This window comes from Jaculus jaculus, chromosome 1, assembly GCF_020740685.1.
Source record: "Jaculus jaculus isolate mJacJac1 chromosome 1, mJacJac1.mat.Y.cur, whole genome shotgun sequence".
Lineage (NCBI taxonomy): Eukaryota > Metazoa > Chordata > Mammalia > Rodentia > Dipodidae > Jaculus > Jaculus jaculus.
This window is the reverse complement of record NC_059102.1, coordinates 317,222,610-317,249,501: the sequence shown is the minus strand read 5'-3', so window position 1 is coordinate 317,249,501 and position 26,892 is coordinate 317,222,610. Positions and strand designations below refer to the sequence as shown.

General features: G+C 45.4%; 1 protein-coding gene across 2 annotated transcripts in view; it reads left to right on the top strand.

Annotated features, from left to right (window-relative positions):
• The first annotated feature begins 7,659 nt into the window (after positions 1-7,659).
• The window catches only part of Cadm3 (cell adhesion molecule 3), a 29,781-nt gene continuing 10,548 nt past the window's right edge, over positions 7,660-26,892 (top strand). Inside the window, exons 1-2 of one of the 2 annotated variants that reach the window (XM_004671094.2) lie at positions 7,660-7,878; positions 25,892-25,993. In XM_004671094.2, coding sequence (XP_004671151.1) covers positions 7,785-7,878; positions 25,892-25,993 — 196 coding nt within the window. In that variant the 5' untranslated portion in view covers positions 7,660-7,784. The remainder of the gene's footprint in view (positions 7,879-25,891; positions 25,994-26,892) is intronic. The other variant, XM_004671095.3, reaches the window with a different exon arrangement.

Below are 26,892 nucleotides of genomic sequence, written 5' to 3'. Positions count from 1 at the left end.
CTTGTCTGTGGAATGAAGAACAGCCTCTAACAGAAATTCCCTCCACAGTCTAGCACAACTTTGGTGTTCCCTTGCTTCACTGTTTGACATATTCTATTCCTTCAAAATGCCTCTCACTCCCTTTCACATTTGGCCAACTCCTAATTTTAAAGTTTCTCCCAAATTTAATTTCTATCTCTTCTTGGCTCCCTCGGGCCTTGCATATAACTTGCGTATAACTTTTATCATATCATCTTCATGTGGAGAGTACTTATACATTTGCAAGCCTATCTTCCTCATTGGACTGTGAGTTCCTGTAAGGTAGGCTTCATGACTTACTTATCTTTGTATTTTCAAGTGACTAACACCACATATTGGTATTTTGGGCTGCATTTTAACATCTGTTCCTACTTTAGGATTCTAAAAAGCAAACCATTACTGTTAGACTAGTCTCTTATCAAATGTTGGTATCCTTGATTACTAGCCTATCCTTGACTCTTGTATCATTCCTCACACACAAATAAGTCTCAAAAATTGAGTGAAAATGGGTGGTGAGAAAATGGAATCTACTGAGCATTTAAAAATTTTTCATTTTCTTCTACAATCTCATACATGTATACAATGCATTTAGATCACATTCATCCACATAATCCTTTCCTATTCTCCTCCCACTGAACCCCTCCTTCTTCCCAACTAATCTCCTGCTTACTTTATGTTTTGTTATGTATTTTTATGACCCACTGAGGCAGGGTTGCCTGCATAAGCATAGATGCAGCTATTCTACTGAGCATTTTATTTCATAGTTAAAAATTAAAATCTAGTCAGGCATGGTAGTACACACCTATAAATCCTAGTATTTGAGAGGTGCAGAGGTAGGAAGATTAGGAGTTCAAGGTCACTTTCAGCTACCTAGCAAGTTCAAGGCCAGCCTAGTCTATATGAGACCCTGTCTCAAAAGAACAAAACAAACAAATAAATAAAATTGAAGAGCTAACAAAATTTCTTAGTAGACTACAATAAAACACCAAGTCAAAACAATGACACAATTTCATTTAGCATTGTTCATCACACAGTAACTCCTGAGCAAGCTATGAACAAATGAATGAATGAACAGGGGCTTCAGTTCTGAGCATAACATAATGTGTTCTTATATAAAGCATTTTGTTCACCAGAGGTGATTAAAATATGATAAAACTCTTGTTTAATTCATTCTGTATTTACAAATGGATCATGATGCTACTTCTTAGAAATGTTCTAGAATTCCTCTTTGGGAGTTGCCTAAGGAACCAGCATCTATATTAATCAAATCATAAACTACAAGCTCTACTCTTTTGACAGCAAAATTTATTTTTTTGTATTGCCCAGAATGAACCACCAACTTATACATAAAGTATGAATCCAGGATGTTTGTCTACTTTCAGAAGTAAAGCTGATCGTCAAAGGATGAACATTTTCTTTTTTTTTTTTAAATGTTTTTTTTTTAATTTTTATTTATTTATTTATTTGAGAGCGACAGACACAGAGAGAAAGACCGATAGAGGGAGAGAGAGAATGGGCGTGCCAGGGCTTCCAGCCTCTGCAAACGAACTCCAGACGCGTGCGCCCCCTTGTGCATCTGGCTAACATGGGACCAGGGGAACAGAGCCTCGAACCAGGGTCCTTAGGCTTCACAGGCAAGCGCTTAACCGCTAAGCCATCTCTCCAGCCCGAACATTTTCTATTAACTAAGTTGTACAAAAGAAAGTGACATGGGGCTGTTGATAGAGTTCAGTGGAAGAAGCTAAGTTCTAGGCTAGCAAGCATGATGTCCTAGGGTAAGTCCCAGCGTTGCTAAATATAAACAAATAAATAAGCAACATGCTTCAATGTCAGTTCCAAAAATTATAAAACACAGCTTCATAAATGGATACAATATTTTTAGAAGTATATTAGCATTAGCCACCTCATTTTGGACAGTTTATCCAATGTTATCACATGTATACTTGCTGATAGGAAATCTGCCAGTGAAGTATGGTGATATGCACGTATGTGATTATGGGAAAATATGATTTATCAAGCCATGCTTGTAAGCAGATTATTTTTATCAGAATTAACTGAAAATCTACTGTACTTTCTAGTTTTATACTAAGCACTTGGAAGAAAATTCCTAAAATATTATTTCTGTTCTCCAAGAGTGCAATTAGAAAAGCAAATTATTACCCAATTATTGGCAATACAGTGAAAGCATTGTAACTGTTGAGGTGTATGTTTAATGCAGTGGTAGAACCAAGGAAGATATGATCACCTCCAGGTAGAAGGCTTCACAGAGGTGGTAACATCAAATCAAATTTGGGTGGGTAAACACCAGCACAATTTTCATCAGGTGTAATGAGATGGTAGATACAGGTATAGAAAACAGTGAGTGCAAAGACACTGAGGCATGAAACAACAGAGTGTGTTTGGGAAATTGCAAGCCACTTGGTATTGTTGAAGCACAAAACACAAGGTGAGGAACATGGATATTTTTCACTGGAGAGGCTATGTGTCCCCCATGTAAGTGAAAAATGTGCATTTTTGTTCACAGATGATCATATGTGTCCACTGCCTTTCCATAATACATCCATCAGTCCATCACTGGAACAATAGTGACATATATATTTTTTATATGATTTCATTTTTGCTTGAATTGGTAAAAAAAAAAAAAATTCCCTGGTCTCTGCTCACATTTGTCCTATTCCCTTATTACTCTCACCTTTTATTCACAGCTCTCTGTAATCTAGTTACCTGGATCTCTTCTCTTCTCCCTTGCATTCTCTCCCACTTCATCAGTCTGAATCCATCGTCAGCCCCATAGGTCATCTGGTCCAATCAGCAACACTACTTCTTGCCTTCATGACTAAGCCCGAGTGACCTTGAGACCCAAGTCCTGAAGCGCAACAGTTAAGAGTGCAGGCTTTGGAACCTGGACATCTTTATGTTCCTGTGCCAGTCATTTTGCCCCTTTGAGCCTCACTGTCCTCATCTGGAACAGGGGTGATGGCTACTGCATGGAGGACTTGTGAACATTAAAATGTGCAATAAACATAAACAGCTTAGCAGAGAGTCTGGCCCTCAGTAATTATTGCTAATTATAAATTCGAAGTGTCTACTGATTGTCATGTCTAAGTCATATACACACACAGGGTGATTTAATTTGGTAGATATTTACCTTGACTTTATCTGCTTCTCGGAAAAGCTGTGGGAGGCAGTGCTGTGGAGTTACACAATTCCAATTAGAAGGATGCCCCCTGGGGTTGTGCAATATGGCTACTCCAGGAAGGCACAGGCAAGGGGGTTTGCTCCGCAGTTTGTTTCTTTCTATAGTCTGAATATTTTAACTCTAGCAATAAATTAATGGTTTTAAGTGCCAATAAGGTCTCTGGACAGGGAGATGTGAGTTATTTTTCTTAATTTGCTTAATCTCTGTTTTGTACCATCACTTATCTTTTTCTTAAAAGCCAATAATGTGTTTTCAAGAAACTTAAAATTGTAGAAGCCAAGCTAATGAATATTAGTTCGGATTTTAGAAGAAGGCAAGTCAAACAATAATATTTGTTGGCAGAAAGAGGAGAGAGCACACACAAGATCGCAGGTCAAGGAGGCCTGGATATGGACACATGATGTGCAAATGACATAATCTTGTTAGACCCTGTTTCCTTTTGGGCTGCATCTGGCACTGCATCAGCTACTGTGTATGGAAAGTCTGACATGTGATGGTCTCTCACAGCATAAAAATCTGTGACCATCTTTTGCTGTATGAAAGTTGCTTTCCTAGTTGCTGGCTTAAGCCTAGTTAGAATGATGATACTGGTTAAAACTGGTAATTAAATGGGGGTTGCAAGTAGGGTTGGTAGTTTGAGTCTGCAATAGATTAGGGTTAGGATTAAAATTAGAATTCAATTAAGGTTAGAATTAAAATGCAGACCAAGGTTATTATTAAGGATGGTGTTAATTAGAACTGGATAATAGAAGTAAGAAGCAGTAAGCCAAGTACTGGTTTAGTTGGGTGGAAAATTGAGGAGGAAAACAATGTGGGAATCTGCGTAGAATTTACAGAAAAAAAGTCATAGAGCAGGGAAGGGTGAGAGTAACAGGCAGGATCTGAGTGCCCACGGAGGCAAGTCTTCTGATACAGTGTTCCCCTACAGGTGCAGCTACCCCCTCACCCCCAAGCACCCATGAATCTGTAAAGATTGGGTCCCTTCTCTCTCCCCTCTGAGCAGAAGCTGCGTGGGGAAAGGAATGCCCAGGGCCCACACAGCTGTGTCTAGCCTAGCAAGGGTGCCAACACCACATTCCACACCCCCATCTACCCAAGCTGTTGCTGAGTGGACAAGGGCATTTAGGAGGCCAAGCCTGCCTTCTCTCCACTCCCCATCTCACCCCCCCCCACCACCAATTTTCACCGTAGCTGCCAGTTCTGTAATCCCACAGACAACCTACTCCAGACTTTGTTTAAGTCTCTGGGAAACACATATTGTATATCATAGCATTTTCAAGTGGAGAGTAACCATAGAGATCACAATCCAACACAGATACTTCCATTTTACCTGTTTTTAAGATGGGGATAATCCTTGTAAGTCAGTCTGGCCTTGTAATACACTATTCCCAAGTGAATGGACAGTCTCTGGGAGGTAGGGCAGAGGCGGGGGAGGGGGTTGTTCACACACAGACAGGGCAGTAGAAGGATTACAGGAAATGGGTTGCTCCGAATGGAATATTCATATCCAAGCAGGAGAATTTACCTTTCTGAGATTTACAGGAGTGAAGAATTCTTCAAATTGGATACTGTTCTTAGATAACAGGACTGTATCTCCTTATCTTCCCTGCTTCCAAAAGGTACCACTTGCCTCTCATTCAGAACCCTTTACTAGTTAAAACTGTCTGACCACAAAACATCACCTACTGTCTGACCTTCATTTTCCTGATCTGTTCAACCAAGATCCTTACTAACAAGATAAGTCTTGAAAGTCCTTTGCAACTAATACTATTTTATTCTGTAATTCTAAACACTGATGATGACTTCCCACTCCCAGGACCTAAAAGACTGCCATGCTGATGGGAATGATGCAGAAAAGGGAAAAGGAGCCAGGAGGAAAAGAGCATTCCAGAGTCTCATCTGCAAGCCTCAATACTCCCCTCCAAACAGCCCCTCCCCCTCCCACCCTGGGTACTCATCCTTTGCAGTCATGGTAGAGGCTGGGCACAGACCAGCAACCATCAGAGACTGAGGGCAAGCAGAAGGGGTAGCTGTGGAGTGGCAGATGGAAATGATGATTAATTAGAGGACTTGGGGACTTAATCCCATATCCTACCCCTCGCTTCAAACATCACCCCCACACACTTAACCTATCCTCTCTTAAGCCCACTTACATGATTGCTAAGGTTTTATCTAACTCCAAACATAATACTTGTTTTCCACCAATATCTTTTAACTAGAATAGCCTGCATGTAAACGCTCATTACAACACACACACCTTTCTTCTATTAGCATGACTAACCTTATGTCAACCTTGTCCCATCTCCATGAGAAGGTGAAGTCTTAAGTATACTTATATGAGTGCCCTCATGTAAAGTAGCACCATGTACAATGAATATACACCATAAAACGTTAATTTTTATTTATTTATTTGAAAAAGAGAGAGAGAAAAAGAGAATGGGCACACCAGGGTCTCTAGCCACTGCAAACTCCAGATGCATGTGCCACTATGTGCACCTGGTTAATGGGTACTGGGGAATCGAACCTGGGTCCTTAGGTTTTGTAGGCAAGTACCTTAACTGCCAAGCCATCTTTCCAGCCATAGTAAAGCTTTTTAAGCCCACCCAGTCTTCCTATTATCTCCCCCTACCCTTACCCCAGCCTCTTCTCTGTCTTACTTCCATCTCTCCACCTTCATATATTAGATGCAACCCTTCTTATCTTCACTTTTTAGAGATTTCCAGATGTTAGAGAACCCATGGGGACAAAATACTTTGTAACTACTGATATACATCAAATTAGGCAAGACCAATAACTGGCAATGATTAATAGTACCCTGTAAGAAATGACAGTAACCATATAAATGCTCAGGAAACATTCAAGGAGAGCTGAGGTCTTCTCTGGAAGCTTTAGGCTCTAGAAACAGTGAGAGAACCACAGCAGAACTTCATTCAGATAAGCCAAAGGTTTTCCTCAAACATTATTCTCTTAGTCCTCCATCGACTGTCATCCATACAAGTTTTTACTGACTACCAAGTGTTTCCCTGTCCATGAATTTCTAGCTGTCGGTATCACCACTGAGTGTTAAGAAATCTTGACTTAGATAAGGAAAGATTGCTCAAACATTCAAGATTAGCACTAGGAGTCTCTAGTATAGGAGGGCTAGGGCAGGAGGTAGAAGAGGTGCCCAAACCCCACTTCTATGACGGCATGAGGACCAGCCACAACTATGTACAACGCTATGTACCATATTCTTCCACATCATAATCAACACTGTCTCCTACTAATAAGTGAATATAACCGGGGTTAGATTAGGTAACCCTTTTCCAGCGAAATGAAGTATTTTCTAAGACTGCTTAACATATCTAAGTAGTCTTTTACTATATGATTCTCAAATGTAGAAATGTATTCTCCAAAGCTAAATTTTAGCAAAACCAACTAAGAAAGATCCTTTTCATCTGAGACGTGCCAAAACTTCCAGAAGTAATCATAAAGAACTGCAAACATCAGGGACTTGAGACTGGAGAGCAGAAAGGAAATGCGAACACCCCGCCTCTCCCATCCATTTTCTACATAGCCTTGGGAACAAGAGCTGCGACCGAGCAATTGGTCTGTAAGAGGGTGGATCACACATCCACCCAAGGGTCCTACTAGCTCAAAGTTGGAAGGAAAGACAAGACTTTCTGAACGATTAATAGGAAGGAATATTGAGGGGAGAGCTGGGAGTAAAAGGGCGTAAGAGGAAGAGCTAACAACAACAAGTTGGAGTTGCTCTGTAAGACGCTGGGTTGGGGCAGGGTCTGAGATGATCTCTTTGAGGGGGGTTTTAGAGATGCTGATTCCCATGGCTTAGAGTGTGGAGGACTTTTTTTTTTAAGAGATTGCCTAGGGCCACAAATTGTTGCTGGACGGACAACTGGAAGGTGTTGAGGAAGTAGGGACGTTAACGCTTAGGAGAATGATTTGGGTAACAGTGACCCTAATGGGGAGATATCCCAGGGGCACATCATTGATCAGAGGTGCTCAGGTTTTGGGGGAATCCCCAGTTGCCTTAAGGAGAAGGCGGGGCTGGAGGATATCTGGCTCTTGGGCACGCCCTTGTCCGGGCCTGCAATAGCCGCTGTCGCTAGCTGGCCCACCGCCCTGCCTGACTCCCCTCCCTCCACCCCAAGCCGGAGAGGGGCGCGCGTGGGGTCCCACTGCTGAGCCAGCTCCCCTCCCTCTGCTCCCCACCAGAGCCGGTGCCCGAGCTGGCGGAGCTCCCGGGGGAGAAGATGGAAGGCACCAACGGATGCGTGGAGGGGGTGTGGTAGGTGGGGGGAGTGGGAAATGCGGCAGCCTGCCCCCCCCTCGCCACTAGCCCAGCCCCCCGCCACCCCCCCTCCACCTCCAACCGAATGGTTTGCTCCGAGCGCCCTATTTAATCCCCGCGACTGCAGCAGCGCCGGCTCCCTCCCGGTCCCCGCCTCGGCCCCGGGCTCGGAAGAGGCTCCAGGGGCGCCGTCTCGGACAGCGACGTCGTCTCCTAGGTCCCCGGCCCCAGTCCCCTGGAGACGCCAGGCTCGCCCGCGCGCAGCCAGGGAGCGCGATGGGGGCCCCGTCCGCCCTGCCCCTGCCCCTGCCCCTGCTCCTGCTGGTCGCCTGCTCCTGGGCACCCGGCTGGGCCAACCTCGTCCAGGACGGTGAGTGAGGGAGGGGACGATGCCACGGGAGGTGGGGAGTGCCCCGGGGCTGGGGGTTCCGAGTGCGAGTCGGGCGGGCGTGGGGAGCCTGTTGGCTTTGTTTGGAAGCGGGGGGTTCAAGTCGCCAGTCGCGGTGATAGATACCCTTGTGTCTGCCTGTGAGCATCCGTCTCCGAGGACCGCGGGGTGTGCCGGCGTGGGCACCCTCCGCTGCACACGCTCGTGTGTGTGTGTGTGTGTGTGTGTGTGTGTGTCAGCGTGTGCAACCGGGGTCTGGATCTCGGGGCTGAGGTCTATTTTGAGCAACCGGGAGGGGGGGGGGGTGTCTGGATGTGTTGATGTCCGTGTGTGTCTGGGTGTGTGCGCGTCTGTGTTGGTGTCTGGGCTCTGCGTCTCTGTGTCAGTATCTGTGTGTGAGTGTGTGTGTGCGTGTGTCAGTGTGTGTTGAAGGCGGAGTGAGATTTGTCGCTGTTTCAGTCAGGGCGTGTGTCGGGTGTTTGTGTATGTATGTCGGTAAGGGTTGGATGGCCAGAGCAATTTTCCCCCCCAAACTGCTGTATGCAAACATTTCTGCTCTTCACCCCACCCGCGCGTCCCCCACCCGCGGCGGAGCTCTGAGTGGGTAGGGTAGGGGGCCTGGGTGAGGCTGCTGAGGGGGGCGTGGGCAAAGAAGGGGGGCTTCGTCTTGGAGCAAAACAACAACACAGGGCGGAGGGGTGCCCAATTCGGGCTGTCTTCCTAACAGAGTCCAAATCTGAGAATGGAAAACCAGAATGGGGGTGGGGGAGTAGCCAAAGGAGAGATCAAGATATCTGGAGAGGAGAATCCGTGGACCTAAATCTTTCCTGGCCAGGACATTAATTTTCCCAAATTTGGGGCGGGGTAACACACCTAGCCCCTTTGCCCCAGTCTGCAACTTAACCCTTCTTTGGTTCATAAGGCGAGCTGAAGGAGCAGAATGTGGGGAGAAAGGAGGCGGGGCCGGGGGTGAGGGTACTTGGGGTAGAGCCCCTCCCGCCCCAGGCCGGTCTATGTAGGTCAGCGCTGTGGGGACACCTCGGCTTTCTTAAGGGCTGCTGATGGTTAGTGGGGTGGCTTGGGGAAGTGCGGAGGGAAACCAGGAGAGGCACCCCCCCCCTCACTCAGAGCCTCAGGTCCCAGCGGAGGGTGGGAGGGCTGGAGGCGAAGGCACTAAAGGAATGTGTCCTCCTCCCCTTATCCGCTGCCCGACCGAGGTGGGCTGGGTGGGGGAGGGGAAGAGGGAACTGGACCTCTGAGGAGCAAGGGGAAGTGGGGAGAGGTGAGGTGGGGGGAGGTGGCGGTTATGCCCGGCCAGATGCCAAGGAAAAACAGAAAGAACCGCAGGGGAGGAGAAAGGGGAGGCGGTTCCTGGGCGATGGACCCAGTGGCCAGCAGGGATGGGCCAGGGCGGGGCGGGTGGAGAGGGGAGGGGTTGGAAGTGGGGAGGATGATGTAGAGAATTTCATCCGAGGAAAGCCGGCTAGGAGCCAGGGTACTGGAAGAATTATTGCTCCACCTTGCCTGACCTCCTACCCCCAGTCCTGTCTTCATCTTGGTAAAGGAGTTCTCCCCGGTGTGGGGACCCTGGGGATCCCCTCTCTACAGTTGGTTGGCTGACTCCTTCCACCCTCTATTCCCCAAACTCCCCAAAGGGAGTTCCTCCCATCACCATGGAGACAGCAGTCCCTCCTCTCTCCCCTGCGTGGAATCCCCTTCTCCCAGAGGGCTGCATTGATGACCAGCTCGCGGGAGGTGAGCCGCCCTGGGAGACAGCAGGCCTAGTGCAAAGCAAGAGCCGGCTGCTAAGGGTCCGCGCCAGAGCTGAGTCCCTCCTGCGAATCCTTGACTTTCGGCAGCAGCCCTTAGCCTTTCCATCCTGCTAGCTGAGTTAAAGAGACAAGTGTCACCCAAACTGCAACCTTTGGCAACACTGCCAAGCTAAAAAGAGAAAACGATGTCATCCCCCCAAGCTTTCAGCTGCCCTCCTCTAGGACGTAAACACTAGAGAGTAGAGTGAACCTGGATGCTAAGCAGATCTTCCTCCATCTACCGCACGCTTCTGTCTTGGTCTTCAACATTGGGTTCCAGCCCTACTCGGGCTTAAAGTTGAGGGAAAGAGAACTGCTCTACTCCTGTTTCTAAAAATAAGTCCCCAAAACAGTTATATGGAAGAGAGGAAGGAAGAAACTTTCGAGTGGGAAATTGCAAAGGTGAGAGAGATGGAGGTTAGCATTGCCTTTTGAAAGAAAAGTCAAGCCGTATTTTCCTTGGGGAGCGTGTGGAGTGTGGATATAAGCCTAGTGTGCAGTGTCACAGAGGGTGTGATGTTCGGGACAGAACCACAAGGTGTTTCTGTTTTCAATCAATTCCCCCTTGGTTTCTGGATCTAAGAAGGCAGACTCTGATGGTATGAGATAAGTGTATGGATTGGGCACTCATGGATGGGGTCTTGAAGGCCATTCTCAGTAAGAACATGCAGGAGGGATGTCTAGTGCCCTGGTGTTGGCCCTGGGCTCCTGGGGAAGGAGGTAGTGCCTATAATGTTGACCCAAACTAGAAAAGGTGTGGTGTGTAAACATTGGACAAAATAAGACATTACAGTGTACTGATGCTTGAATGGCCATGTGTGCCACGATAGGAGAGCTGGCTCATCCCATTTAGAATAAGGAAAACAAACTTCATTGCTACTGGTGTGCACAGCTCCCTTGTGTGCCAGCATGCATTTATTTTTAAAGCTTCATAAGATTAGATAAGGATTGAGAAGTTGGAAAATGACAAGTAAATCAAACCTAAACTTGGTCATCAGTGGTGTGTCTACAAGCTAAGGAATTTGCCACCTGCCTGCCCTTCCTTCTCACATTTCTCCACTAGCTTTGGGAGGAGTTGGCAACTCTGGGTTTGAGGACTACAAGGCCTGTGAATTTATTGTTCCCTGTGGTCATGTCTCTGGTGAGCAGCTTGACATTCAACATTGTGACCAGCCCTGCTTAGACTTCTTCCTTCCCAAGTGATTTTCAGCACCGTGACTTGACCTAGTGGATAGACAGCCTCGCTTCACTTCAGACCAAGCGACAGCAACTTAACCTTGCATTTCACTGTCCCACACATGAATATCTTTTTCTTTCCAATGACCTTCTGTCTACTGCCATGCATTCTGCAGCCCCCTGGCTAGGTGCCCAGCGTAGAGATCATGCCCAGTGTGCTGGAGAAGTCCAGCATTCACACTAGTGCTGCCCACAGATCTGCTTGGCAGATCTACTCCATCGAGTTTCTTCTCCTTGTTATGGCTGTAACTGTTTTGTTCCTGTTCTCTTCCCATTTGCAGCTATAACTCTTGAGAAAGGCATGTGTGCCTCTTCAGGCCCAGGAAAGGAGAGCCCCTGTGAGACACTGGAATAGCAGAGTTGAGTTAACTCCAGGAAGAAGCAGCTTGTCCAGTGCACAAAGTCAAATGTCTATCCAGCAGTTATGTCAAACATTCTACCCTAATTCTGCCTAGGCCTTTACTGTGCAGTGGGATTTAATAGTTTCCTCCAGGGATATGTTTTCTCACTCAATAAGGAAAGCAGATCACAGGAGACATGTTGAAGTTCCCAGTGAAAATCTGTAGCTTGTGACCTCTTCTTGGCCTCACTGAAGTCCTCAAGACACCCCTGGGTTCCTCTGAAGTCTAAAATCTTCTGCCTTTTACTCAGAGTTGAGTGAGCCAGCTCGCTGCCCTTAGGCTTTCTCTCCTCCTCTTCCAAGTGAGGAAGAAAGAAGGACCAATTCTAATTTCAAGAGAGTCATGTTGGAGACATTCAGCATCATCCCCTTGGAGTGAGTGACTCACAGTTATGCAGCCATAAAATTCCCCAGATGGCATCCTTGTGGTGTTCTGGTCACTTTGAAATAGCACACTGAGCAGTCATGCTATTGCTCTGTATATCCTTAGATTTGAGTTAGGTATTCCTTGAGGTTGGCGTGCTTTCTTGTAGTTCAAATAATATGTAGCATGGTACTAAAGGTTGCTTTTCTTTAAGTCATGTAGTAGGAAGAAAATCTTCACAGTTGTCGTGAGAGAAATAAAACCCTTGGGGCTTTGCCTAGTCACATTTTTTTTTTTTTGTCACTGCTTCCTACTCAGTGGAAATGTCTCCTGGCTCAACCATCACTTTTTGTCATCTAATTCCTAGTAATAGAACTTCATCGAAGGGTGGTAATCTAGGTTTGGGATTCTCCTTAAAAGAAATCTATACACTGTGGACAGGACTAACGTCTTAAATACTACTGAGCATTAGGGAGTTTTGGGTAATTATGTCTCCTTCATTTTCCCCCCAAGGCTCCATGTGTAGATCTAACCTCCACTCTAGCCAAACATCTCCTTTTATTTTTCATGTTAGAATCTAATGTTTTCTGTTTAACCATTGTCTACAAGCCAAAATGCTGTTGCTCTGGTACTCAGGACATTTATAACTGCAAGTAAAACCCCAGTCTGATCCTGTTGTTTGTTCCAAGAGGATCCATCCATGGTAGTTCCAAGAACTCTCAGAAGTCACAGACACATGTAGCTGTTGAGACTTATGCGCAGAGACTCACAAAGCCACATAATTCTCCACTGAACCAGAGAGTATTAAAGAAAGAGTCATTTTTCCCTTTTCCCAAAATTCCCCTAAGTATAAAAAAGTGACCAAATTTCTCAAATTATACACAGAACTCCAAGTCCTAAGGAAACCACCCTTCATGAAAGGTATAATCCCATACCTCTTCTATGTGGTATTATACATTTTGGCTTCCTCAGGTCCTGATGTTTCTGAGGGAGGACACAGGCCCCATGCCTCATGTACTGCTCATTCATTGGATGGTACTTCTGAGTGGAGTCATGATAAGTTGTACCAAATTTGAGCACCTTTCATCACCACTAACACCTGAAGAAGTACTTGACTAATATTCACAAACTAAGTTGGCTGTTGGTCTTGAGCACAGTCTCTTGGGTGTATTCAGGAGAGATTCAAACCAAGTCCTTCAGATGGCCTTCAGAGCAAACGATGCATGTAGCATGATCCTAACAGAAGTCTTTTGTTAAGTGTGCAGTAGTGAGAGTTGTCTGCCTTAACTTGGGAGGCCCATTTCCATGTTCTTTAGAAAACAAACTACCTGTGCTTTGAGCTCTCCATGGTGCTAGCCTCTGATGGTCGCACCCCAGGCTTTTCTTGTTGCTCTCCATGGTCCTGCTCTGCCTCCAAGCTTCATAATCTCTTTACTCTGCACAATGTAGGGGGAAGGTGGGTGCTAAACTGGGGGCTGGATAGATGGCTTAGCTGTGAAATGTAAGAACCCATGTTTGACTCCCAAGGTCCCACATAATCCAGAAACACAAGGTAACACAAGTGCAAAGGTTGTGTATGCGCACAACGTGGCATAAGCATCTGGAGTTTGATTGCGGTGGCTGGAGGCCCTAGTGCACCAATTCTTTCTCTTCCTCATTCTTGCTCTTGCTCTCTCACCTTCTCTCTTAAAAATAAAAGTAAAAGGAGGAAAAAAAAAAGAAAAGAGAAAAAACTGGGATGTCTCTGAAATTTCCAGGGACATGTCCATGATTTAGGTTATGGCTCCTAATGTGCTACAAGGGAGCCTATATAGAGATCTGGTGAATCCCAGTGATCAAGTGTAGAAATGAGACAAGGGAGCAGATCACGATCAGGTTAAGAGAAGAGTGTGTTTTGAGATGCTGAGGACACTGGGGTCTACTATGCCCTCAGATGGCCTCAAAAGAAGTGGAAGTATTGCTATATCTGGATTCATGGATTAAAACCTAAATTACAAATACCCACGATGTAAGCTCATACATGATCTTCATATATGCTCCACAGCTGTTGAGTGTAAACTAGTACCACTCAGTTCATAAGCATGTATCTCTCGAAAGCACGCTGAGCCTGACAGCTGCACTAACTGTTCTGTCTTGATGTTTGCTTTCTTTCTTCCTCTGCCTTAGCAAATGCAAAGATATGATGTAATAATGGCTATCAGAATCAATAACAAGGCAATCTAATAAATATGAGGCATAGAAGAGAAATGTCGTAACCCTGAGTCATTTCTCCCACTTTAATGCTTATCTTGTGCAGAGAAAAATGGCCTTAAATATAACAGTGGCCTCTCAAGTCCAGGCTGCATCTCAGTAGATGTGGCTTTAGGTGGGACTGTGATAATCATCTGCCAATAACCTGATGCCATCAGGTATCAGCCCCTGTCAATCTTAGATTAGCCAGCCTGTCCTTCACATCACATCAGACCTGCACACGTGCCTTTCTCCTGTATGCTCCTTGTCCTGTGTCAGTTTCTGCATAGGAATTTGGTTAAGCATTACACTTGTGGAAGACCAAGAGAAGGAAATAGGTAGAAAGGCGAGATTCTATAATGAGGTTCCAGAGGGCCTCCTTCATTTCCTCACTTGAAGCAACATGCTTCATTCTTCAAGGACAGGTAATGGGAGTGATTTATCTCCATGAGCAAGCCTTCTGGAAGACAAAATTGGGGTTACAGCAACAGCTGGAGTATCTTGCATCCACTCATTTCCCTGAGTCCCTGTGCTAGTGGGGAGAAGACATGCTTTAAAAAGGATTCAAATGCAGACATTCTAACTCTTTTCAATATGTCTTACCTTCAGGATTATTTAACCCTCTCATGTCTTTCCATTTTCTTCTGAGGGTCACTAAGAGAATAACAAGAATGCTAAACACATTAAAAAAAAAAAAACCTAAAGCATTGCAAGCTCCAAGGATTTATCTTCCCTTCCCTCAGCTAGGCTCACACTGATTGTGTATTGGCTGCTAATTATAAGCAAGTTTAGCTCATTTACATCTAGTTCAGGGTCAGAAAGGTCAGCTGCATCACCTTGCTTTAGGGAAAAGCAAAAGAAGGAAAGAAAAAGAAATGGAAGGTGGTGTCCCTACGTTGGCCATTATTTTTCCCTTCCTCTTCTTCATATAGTCCCAGCTAGTGTCAAAGAAGACTGGAGAACTAGCACTTCGCATATTGGATGTCACCGGGAACCTAGAGAACTTTGTTTCAAATGTATTTTTCATCTTTAATAACCCCGTTCTTTGCTTCTAGTTATGATTCTAGAATTCCAGCCAAAGACTTATTCAGGGCAAAAAGTTCTAAATGTAAACTAGTTCACTGAGTCTCTATCTTAAATATCTGAAACCTCGGGAAAACTCTAATAAGTGCATCAGTGACAGGTAACTTGGAATTTATCATCATGTTCATCCTTTCAGGAGCCTGAAGCCAAGTTCTTCTGTTATTATAAAACAAGGGGCCAGTTTTACCATCTGCTCCTAGCCATTTGTCACTCAGCAAATGCAAAAATTATAGAGGGACAATGGCATCCACTGGTTCTTATACTTCCTAGTGATGAAATCTTTCCAATGGCATTTTATATGTTTCTTCTCCAATTTGCATCCTTTAATTTCATACAAATATAAAAATGCCATCACCAAGCCCCTGAGCCTTCCATGTTTTCATTTATTCTCAACTGATGCTAATGCCAACTCTTTTCCGGTTTCCAAGCCCTGGAGTCCAATGTCAGTGACAGATGGACTGAGACTCAGCCCTGGGGAGGAGAGGATTCTGGCCTTCTCCTGGGGTGTTTGAGCAGAAGAAAGAGACTAAAGTCTGCTTTGGGGAGAAGCTCTGATTTTAAGCCATATGGTTTTCTGGGAGTAAAGAGTTCTGATTAATATGGGCATGTGAAAAGGGCTCTGTATCTGGGTCATAATAAAAAGTTGTTTCTATGTCAGAGAAAAATAAAAACAGAGATATGAATAATAATGAGAATCATACTGGTTGTGTGTGTGTGTGTGTGTGTGTGTGTGTGTGTGTGTGTGTGTTTTGAAGGGCACATGCTGAAGGAGAGAAAAATTTTAACCAGGTTGGAAAATGCATGCATCATAGGGAGCCAAAAAATGACTGCATAACCACATCAAAAATGAGACACTCCATGAAGGTTCAAGAAGATGAGAAGAAATCTTCCTGTCAAAACAGCATTATTTGCTATTTTGGAGATTGTGAGATTTGTAGACTTGAAAGACTGTGCTGGTTTCACGGAAGAGTTAAATTCCCCAGAAGGCACAACTTAAGGCTAATGTGAACAATGTGCCACTCTTGAAAATACACACTTTGTTAAGTAACAAGAATGGGAGGAAGAAGCTAAATCTCAATTAGGCTTAGAGGAATCAGGAAGACTAGTGTAGTGTGGGTGTGGAAAGCAGAACCTATTTTTCTTTGTGTAACACTCCTAACCACTGCCCTGAACCTGTCATCCACATGCTGCCCCTGACCATCCAGTGAAGGGAGTCAGTAAAAACAGGTCAGGAAAATCAGAACCAGTGAAGATAAATACGTTCTTTCTGCATCCTAACAAATGAAACTTTTCCACACGCCTTTCTCCACGCCCAGCCATCAGCCTGAGACACCTAGCGTACAAGCTAAACAGCAAAGAAGGAAATGGAGCCAGCAAAGCAAGGGAACTCACCTGTGCATCCAGACAGGTGGAGGGACACTGAGTGGGAAGGAGAGAGCAGGATCAACAGGCTGGAAGCCGCACTGTGATGTCTCACCCACAGGGAATCTGCTCTTTGCTTTTGCCTGACCCGTTAGGCTTTCTTGCCACTCTCAAATATCCACATTCTCATGCCTTTCCAATGAGTTAAATTAATCCTATGTTCAACTCTGTTATATTCCCTTCCCCAAATACTTTTCTACAGTGGGAAGCATTTTTCCCATTCTATTGCATATTTGTGAAAGCAACACACATCTAGGGGGAAAAAAAAGTAAAAAATTTATCTATTCAGTTTAAGGGGCCACCAAGAGTTCAGACAAAGCCTACCCTTTTAACTATTATAGTAAAATTCAGGCACAGCCTATATCAGACCTGTCCTGACTTCTGGTGAATGTGATCATAGAGGGAAATGAGGAACTGGGGTGAACAGACCCTCCCAAAGGCTGTCATCATCCCCAGGTATCATCCTGATTCCTGCACAGAACCTGTTCTCCACAAGTTCTTCATGATGCATCCCTTCCTTGTTCTCTGCCTCCTCCCTCCCTGCCCGCCTGTCAGTGCAGAATGCTGGGTGCTTGTTAAGAGCCCAGAGCTCAGTTTCAGAAGGAAGGAGCTAAGATGGGGAATTTGGGATGAGATTCCCCTCCTTTTTGTCTCCCAACTGCAATTCTCCTTGTTACGACTCAGTATTGGCTGCAGAGGGGCTTGTTTTGGTTGGGGGCCAGCCCAGGGCTCCCTCCCAGTGCTAATGCACTGAGAACACTGACTCAGTCGCAAATCAAAGCAACAGCTGTCCCCACCTCCTTCTCTGCCACCCACTTCCCAGTCTCTGCTCCTCAGAATCTTAACTAAGTCTCTGAGTGGCCCCCTCAGCCTACCACAAGCCCACTTCTGCCTTCAGATATTTTCCCCTCTGGTTCAAGAATAGGACACGCTCCTCTGGTTTCTTCTCTTGTCTCCTCTTGCCCTGTCTCTCCCACTTCACAATCAAGTTAGCATTTGCATGGTTGTGCACAGTGCACGTTCTAGCAGATAGCTGCATGAGTACACCCACATGCGTACCCAACACACATGCGTGTACATGCACGCACACACATAAAGAGCCTTACCCTCATTATCACTCCTTTTTAGCTCCTAAGAACATAGCAGTTGCTCTGTCCTTTAGGTTCCTGCTTTGTAGGAACTAAAATCTGCCAGCGAGACCTGATGCTGGTGAGGCTGTGCCATCTGACGTATCTTAGAGACTCCTTCCTCTTCGCACCCGTTGGTATTTACTTCCCTTGAAGTTTGAAATCATGCCCCCAGGCGAGAAGATGAAAGTAAGGAGTCTTCATCACTGGTTGGAAAGTCACACTCAGTAGCAACATGCCCTCTGACTTAGCTAGTACACAAAGACTCCTGTAAATTGATAATGCGTACAAAAGACTGGGGTTATAACCATAGCTCTCATTAACTGCCTGAGTAGCTATGCTCAAGTTTCTACAGCTCGCTGGGTCTTGGTTCCTCATTGTTGAGATGAGAGGGTTGGGCTGGAGGATGTGGCTCAGTAGTTTGGTCAGCCACATTGGAAAGTGCATACACACATGAGGACTGGACTGACTGCTACTTTGAATCCTGGTAACTAAATGTCTATGCTTCTGAGAGCATAGAGGAAAAGCTATTTTGAGCAAATGAGATAGGAAGAGGAGAGGAATTATTGAACAACAGAGAGTCAGAAAGGGTGTTAGTTTCATCTTGTCTGCTTGTCAGAGATTTTAGAAATATCCAGCTCTGGCCATTAGGGGTCAGTAGAAAATGGCCAAACATACAAATTGATTGGCTCCACTTGACATCTTAAAATTTGATACTTTATTTAACATTTGGACAAAAAGGAAGTTTTTGAATGACTGGATTTATCCTTGTTTTCATTTTATTGTCATATAAATAGCTAACTTCAAGATCTGTTCTTCATTTTGATCTCATTTTCACACTCACCAAGCTAGCCAACTATCCCAAGGATGCCCTTCTCATTTAGCCTGAAAAAGTCTAGTCACAGATCATTTCAACAACAGGGAATGAAAGCCTTTCATTTTCAACCTGCTGAGGATGGAACCAAAAGGTGACTGTGATGTGCACTGGAAAACCTGTGTGAGCCCGGATGGAGTTCTTCCAAGCCTGCTTCTCATAATGATCTCATCATGTAAGATCAGGGATCTTTAAGTCATGGATCTCTGGTCCACATTTTTTTTTTTAACTAAACTAAAGGGTTAATTGGCATGATAGGAACTTCCTACAGTGAAGACTCCTCCCCCTTCTCACCGCATCTATTTCCACTTGTATTTTGTCTCCTAGGAGAGCAAAGCAAAGCCAGGAGACAGTAATGACTTTAGGCCCAAGAGAGGCTGCTTGACAAACAAGACTCCAAGAGGAAAAACCCAGACAGCAACCGAAATAATAAGAAGGAGGAACAAGGAGGAACAAGGTCTCCTCTCAGTTACCAAGCCAGGAAGTTGGCAAGGAAGAGGGAGGAGGGAAACCAAGATCAGGCAGTGGCAGCGGAGGCTGGCTGAGCTCTGAGGCTGTGAAGTGCATGTGAGCTAGAGTGGCCTTGTGGACTACCTGGTGTCTGTGTCGCGCTGGACCCCATCTTAGAGGCACCGCTAAGGTGAAAGGATGCACGTTGGAAACACAGAGGGGATTGGGTGACAGTTGGCACCTCCTCCACTGCCTAGCTTCCTTCTGACGGCTGTAAATGTCACCGATGTTAGGAAACGGGGATTGAAAGAACAGGCAAAGTTAAAAAGGAATGGAGGGCAAGAAGGAAGGAAGTATTTTGCTGCCCAGGCTGTTAGAATCCTAGACTGGAAAGTGTGAGGTGAGGTGACTTCCGTAAATGTGGCACCATTGTAGCTGCCAGCGAGCAGCTGTAGGAAGTTAAGAAAGTCCTTTGTGATCAGAGTTGTTTTGCTCTGAAGTCAAAGTGACTCCCCAAAATCTTGGAGTTAGCTTCTAAATCGGAATTCAGGTGGAATTGGTCCAGCTCCCTTCACATGCACATTTAGACTTGTGCTCCCAGAGTAAAATGTGGCTCTGAGCTTGAGGAAGGCTCCAGAGCCCAGGTCCTGAGTCTAATTTTGGCGTAGCCATTCTCTTTTGTGTGACTCAGAGGTGCATGATAATTCACTAAGAAGCTGGGGTCAGAGTGAGAGTGCCTGCTCATCGAGCCTATCAGTAAGCCTCCTAAAGGCAAATAGGATACTCCATTCTAAAACAGAGTTCCTTCGGTATTCTGGGCCACGGCCCCCAGTATGTTTTCCTCTTGAAGATAACACTCCTCCACCCACCTGTCATGGCAGTCGTGAGGCATAACAAGTAGGCTGGGATGAACATTATTTTTAACTGTGGAGTTATAGAAATGCTGAGTCATCATCATCATCATCACCATCACCATCACCATCATCATCAACTCCTACTCAGGGAGTTGGCTTTCTCTGGAGTCAGGGAGATGGGGCTCAGGACATAAGCCCTAAAGAGGCCAGCAGCAGCAGTTATGCAGGAGAACTCGGTCCCTTTGTCCCACCATCCCAAGTGTGCACCTGTGATACTGCTGGAGGCCCTATTACCAATCCGCTGTAGATCCCCAACACACAAAGGGCAGGGAAGGCAGATGAACCAAGCCATCAAAGGTGATGCTGGCATACTCTACAGACTTCCCCTCTAGTCACTTGAACTGCAGACATAATTCATTTTTATTCATTTGAGTAACTCATTTATTTATTCAATAAATATTTATTGAGCCCTTCCTATGTGTGAGGTCCTGGGCTGGCAGGGAAAGGCTGAATCAGAGGTGCCAATGCATGCTTTGAAGAGCACATTAGTGACTTCCAGTTCCCACCTCTGCTGCTCTTAATATGAACAATCAATGAGGAGGAAATCACTGGGTGAAAGGGCTACTTTGTCCGGTAAAATGCTAAAAATCCCAAAGACGCCGAACCCTCAGGTAAACAGAGCAAGAATTAGAAAGGCTCAAAGCAATTGAGACCCAACAGGAAGACAACCTCTAATTGTCTAGACTAGGTGCTAGAATGTAACGAAAACATGAGTTATCCTGTTAGCTTTAAATAACACATCTTATGCTTGGTTAACCAATGAGTCCCACATTGTAAGGCACTTAGGGATAAACAAGATAGGCCCAAAAGTATAGGTGAAGACACATTATAAAATTCTATTTAAAATGTTCATCGGATGCCAATGATAGCATCACCACTAAAACAATCACCCATTTCTTACTTGTTATTCTGGTGTCTTTATCATCCTGCAGGTGTGTATTGTGGATATTGTTTAGGTAAACCATCCCCGGCAAGCAATTTAAGAAGGAGTCTTCCCCCGCTGTACTCCTGACACATCACCGTATACACAACATGAGTACTTCTGCCTGCAGATGGAGGCAGTGTATTGAAAAGATGCAGTAAGCTTGTTTTTGTGGTCAGAGAGATCTGAACTTATAGTCTGTCCCATCCTAATTCTTAGTAGATGCATTGTATGTACATGTTTCCTAAGTCAGCTTTAACATACACCTAATAACACCTGTTGAAATCTTGTCTGGTGGGCTGGAGATATGGCTTAGTCTGTAAGGTGCAAGCATGAAGACCTTAGTTCAAGTCTCAGAACCCATGTAAAAGAGCCAGGCATGGTGGGGCATGCTCATAATCCCAGCACTGTAGAGGCAGAAATGGGGGAGGAAGGGAATACCTAGAGACTTCTGACCAATAGGTCTAGGATACTTGGTGAGCTTTAATCCCAGCACTTGTGAGGCAGAGGTAGGAGGATCGAGGTTACTCTGGGATTATATAGAGAATTTCAGATTAGCCTGGACTAAAGGAAGACCCTATGTCAAAAAATCTAAATAAATAAATAAATTAATTAATTAATTAATTAAAATAAAATGTGGGTGGCAACTAGGAAAAACACTAGAGGTTGTCTTCTGGCCTCTATGCACGTGCATGCACACACACACACACACACACACACGTGCGCGCGTGAGCACTAAAAAAAAAACTTGTTCGGAATTATGAATAAAAACTACTTAACCTAATCTTGTCATTAGAGATTGTCAATACATACCAAGTCCTTCTGTCTTACAGATTTCAAGTTTCCTTCTCTAGGTGGTGTACCTGCTTCTTGGCTGATTTCTTCCTATCTTTTTGGGTTGGCTTTTTCCTCTGCAGTGGCATATTTTGAGCCACATTCTCCCAATAGAAGATACTGATTCATTTGGTGAATAAATATTTATTAAGCACCTTCTTGTGTAATATGCTATACGAGGGCCAGTACTACATACTAAGATGAATCAGTAGCACCTTCATAATTTAGCAGGGAAGCCAGACCTGTACTTCAAAGGGGAATGGGATATCCCATGTCAGGAATGCAGGCCCAACAGTGACACTGGAGGAACGCACAGTTATGTCCATCTGAGCCAACCAAGGCAAACTTCTGGGAAGAGGTGTCACAAAAAGTGGGCTTTAAGGACAGATAGGCTTAAGACCTGTGAATATGGGAAATCAGTATTATGAACCAGGTCATTTTTTAAAAGGGCTGAGACACAGGGAAGCAAACAGTTTAAAGAGAATTCTAAATAACTGCAGCGTCTCTAATATGGGATGAGTAAAATGGAGAAAAGACACAGCTGAAAGGTGCATTGACATCAGAGTGCTGAGGACCTTGAAGGCCAGGCTATCCCATCTGTGTGTGATCTGCAGGAACTGGAGTCAGGGAAGAATTCTGAGCAGACTCTGTGTAATGAGTAAGATTGAAGCTCCCTTCCTTACATGAGCGGTAATGCTGAGGCCGTCCTTCACTGCTCTCCTCAGATATCAAGGACATCCCTCTCACCTGTGGTTGCGTGGCAGCCACTCCTCCCAAGGTCCTTGAGCACAATGCACACTCATTCCACTGTGGAGTCCATGCAGCCCTTTCAGAACAGCCCTGAGCTTGTCTCCCTTTCTTGTCTGATCTCTTGAAGGGAGAGTATGCTGGTGCCATCAATGACTGGTGCCATCTGAGTCCAACAAAGGTGCTAGCTAGCTTTCAATAAGTCATCTTATAATTCCGCTACTTATCCCTGCTTCTGTTGATGGCATTCTAATCACACTCATGTGCTCCCAGAGGAGTGGGCATACAGAACGGACCACTACCGGTTGTGATCTAGTAAAAACATCAAGGCATATGAAAACTTGTAGGTGTATGAAAAGATGGTTCTCAAGAGGAGATATAAGATCATAAGTGCATTTCAAACTTAGAGGGAGAAATGCCACTCCCAGAGTGAGGGAGAAATCTCCAGCCGCCTCTTAATGCAGTTTCTTAAAACTCTACAAACCAAACCAGGCACAGTGGCACACACCTTTAATCCCAGCACTAGGGAGGCCAAGGTAGGAGTATCTCTGGGAGTTCAAGGCCGGTCTGGACTAGAACAACACTCTACCTTGATAAAACAAAAAACAGACAAACAAACATAGGCTTATAAATACCCCATTAATGCCATTTATTCAAGGGTATTTCATCTGAAAAATTCAGTTTGGTTTGAATGAGGTACATCACTATTTCACTTATTGGTCCAATGCAAAAAATAAAATACCCAGGCATGGTGGCATGTGCCTTTAATCTCAGCACTCAGGAGGCCAAGGTAGGAGGATTGCTGTGAGTTTGAGGCCAGCCTGAAACTACATAACGAATTCCAGGTCACTTTGGGCTATGGTAACACCGTACCTTTTAAAAAAAGGGAGGGGAGAAATGGCTTATCAGTTAAGGCACTTGCCTGCAAAGCATAAGGACCCAGGTTTGATTCCTGGGTACCCACGTGAGACAGATGCACACAGTGGGGTATGTGTCTAGAGTTGTTTTAGCAGTGGCTGAAGGCCCTGATGTGCCCATTCTCTGCTCCTGTCTCCCCCCTCAAATAAGTAAAAGTAAAATATTTTTTTAAATGCAATAAAAGACAGCAAGATGTGGGAGTTGGGGGGAGTTGATGCACAGACATGAGCAGGGAGGGAAGCGACAGTGTGGAAGGTGCAGGCAAAAGTGCACATGAAAGCAGCAGCAGAGTGGACCAGGGTACACGTCCTGCCGATGGGTGCAAAGCTCCTATAGCCGCCCACTGCCGAGTGAGTCTGAATGAGTCACCAGAGCCGGTACACGTACCCATTAACGCCTAAATGGTAAAGACACAGGGATGAATGTGGTAAAGCTGCTGCTCTTAACCTGCCCAAAGTTTAGACGAGGAGGCTGAAAACCAAACAAGTAAATCACAGTGCTGTGTGTTGAACGGCCCTAGGAAATAGGAGCTGTTAAAAAGCTTTGGGAGCATCACCGGAAACAGAAAGGGTTCTTGAGAGGTGTGCTATTTGGGCACCTTTAGGTAAGTCATCCAGCTTCTCTGAGCCTCATCTTAAAAAGTGATTATATCTGGCTGCCTATCACAAGAAGGTATTTTGAGATTAAATGAAATCATGGTTGAAAATCCACTCTGCAAACTACAAGTCCCCGTACTGAAGTAGGTGAGTGCTATTTCCTCAGCCCATTTGAGCAAAAGCCTGTTTAGTGCTTATGTTGTATACTGGGTGCCAATACTGTCTGAGTGAACATGGACCTGTGGCTGGCTTCTCTCTGTCCACCCTTCCCCACCTCCCAGTCCCAGGCCTCAGGACAACCAATGTGCTTTCCTGCACAGCATGTCCACAAACACGTGGCCTGAGGAATCACATGAAACACTCACCAGCTTCTGGTCATCTCCATCCTTGATGTTCAGAGAAAGCAGCAGAGTAAAGACTGGGTTGCCAGCGACAACCACTCTGCTGGAACTGACAGACCTGGCCCCATCCCTGGGCCTCTTTCCTTCTCACCCTCCCCTTCCTTACCTGCTTACATCAGCCCTTCCCTTGCCCCTCACCCCTATTTCCTGGTAAGAGTAAGCATGGTTTCTGCACTCTCGGCTATGCCTTCTCCCCCAAGTTGGGCAGAACAGGGTAATTTCTCAACTCTCCTGGGAGATTTGATCAGGAGCAGTGGAAAGGGGAGCTGCCTCTACTGGCCAGTCAGCCTCTGAATGTCCCTTATATCTGAGGCTAGGACTCTCCCTCCCCACCCCCTCTCTTTCTCTCCTTCACCATCTCTTTCTCTGCAATCCCTTGTTCTCATCCCTACCTGTCTCTACAACCCCCCCCCCCCCCGCGCGCACACACACACCATGATTTCTTTTTCCTGGATCAGCAGTTCTCACCATAGTCCCTTCTCTTTTCTTACCCAGAGACCCTAAACCCATGCATTGCATTGCTTTTGTATGTTTTTTCAATCTTGACTCACCCATCTTCTCTCTCTTGGTCTCAGCAACCGCTTCTCATACTTCTCTCACTTCCTGCATTACCTCTACCCCCGCTGGCTCTGGAGCACACTGGGGCCTCTGACAAAGTTCCTCCAGGAAGAGCAGCAGCTCCAGATTCTGCTCAGCAACTGATAACCTCACTGGAGTTTGCTTATGTGATTGGCTACTCCAGGGCTCTCTGGCGGGAGATCTTGAAAACATGCTTGGCTGGTTTCTTTGTCCCTTTGCCTCTTCAGTTTGGGGTGGGACAATAGGCTCCTGAGGCTTCTGAACTTCACAAAAAGGGAGTGGGCATGATCTAGTGAGCAGAGAGGTGGTGATTCTGACCTGGGTTGAGAAGAAAGGGGTTTGGGCTAGAGGAAGGGTCAGCAAGGCAGGAGATCTAGAGCCTAGTGAGAAAATGGAGGAGCACCTGAGCATCCTATAGAAGGTGACATTCTGGGAACGTGTGAAACACCCTAACCTTACTCTTTCTTCAGTGATGAGGGTCTCACCTTGAAACCATATGGAATTTGAAAGCAGGCATTTCGTTTCTATTTTCTATTCTATTTGTAGGCCCTTGGGCAAGTCATGTCATGATACACTTTTTGTAGATTTAGTAAGAGAACTAAATGTGAAAGTTTTTTGTAATAACTATTAAACCTGCATTTATGTTACTTAATAATATGGCATAGCAAAAAAAATAATAATACTGGGTAAGGAATGAAAACATCCTTGGGTATTTATTTATTCATTTATTTATTTAATAACTTTTTTTTCTGTAGCAAGCTCCACCAAATTACTTTCAGCCTTTCTGAAGGCTTCATTGTCCTCATCTGTGAAGAGGGAGAACTAGACTGGATGATCTCCAAGATCTCTTTGGCTCTAACACTATGTGATTGACAGACAAAACTGAACATCCTTCTTAAATTTGTCCCCTTCAGAGAAGAAAGCACTTCCTTTTTTCAGGACTCTAGTTAATGTCTCCCTTTCTCTTAGGTACCCTGGTGAACCTACTTTCCATAGGGGCCTAACTCTCGCACCCCCACAATGAAAGGGTAGACCCAAACTGTAGCAGTACACGCAGGGCTCATCCTTGATGGAGATTCTCTCCCCAGGCTACTGGCAGGAGCAGGATTTGGAGCTGGGAACTCTGGCTCCACTGGACGAGGCCTTCAGCTCCACAGTCTGGAGCAGCCCTGACATGCTGGCCAGTCAAGGTGAGAATCCAGGCTCTTCATCGTGACCTCCCTCAGACCCCTCACTCATCCTCACATCATCCCCCACTCACTCATGGTGCCTCCACCCCATGCTCTCGCTCCACTCATTCCCACACAGCTTCCTCCTTCCCATTTGACATTTAGTTCTTAGTTCTGCGCCTCCAAATTCCCTTGCACCTACTCCTTCCCTCACTGTGCTACAGAGACCTCTGTAACCTTACACCTCCTTCCAAAAATAAGATGCTTCCAGAGGAATAGATTACGCAGAACAAAAAGGCCCTGGAAAGACACTGTCAAGGAAGAATTCTTCACCAGGAGATGGGGCAGAGGGATTATTTATTAGGGATCAGTACATGGCTTGGACAAATGAGGGTTTTCCCAAACCTTTCACTGAGACAATATCACTTCCAAATTTCCTCAACCAGCTCAGTTACTGCACATTAATTTCAAAACCATGGTTTCAATTCTCAGGTTAGACTTTGCAAAGCATTCCAATGGAAACAGCCCTGTCTGGTTGGAGAGAGAAGAGCAGAGCACCAGGCCTGAGGAGAATTAGTCGAATGACTTCAGGTGTCAGTTCACCTCCCCAGCCTTGCTGTCTCGGTCTGGAAAATGAAGGAACTGGATTCCATGGTCCTCCAGACCTCCCTGAGTTCTGCTCTCACAGTTCCACACAGTACAACCACCCACCAGGCTTCATACTCCAGGTCATAAACAGCCACCCTGAGTGGCGTGTGCTTGCTGGCCATCGTTTCTGACACACGCACCTTCCTTCCCTCCTAAGGGCCTTCTCTCTGCTAGGAGCACTCAGAGTACACTTTTTCGAAATGGAGTTCTGGTGACTAAGACAAAAAGGAATTTGCAGACAGAGAGGGGCAGCGTCCTTGCCAAGGGGAGCA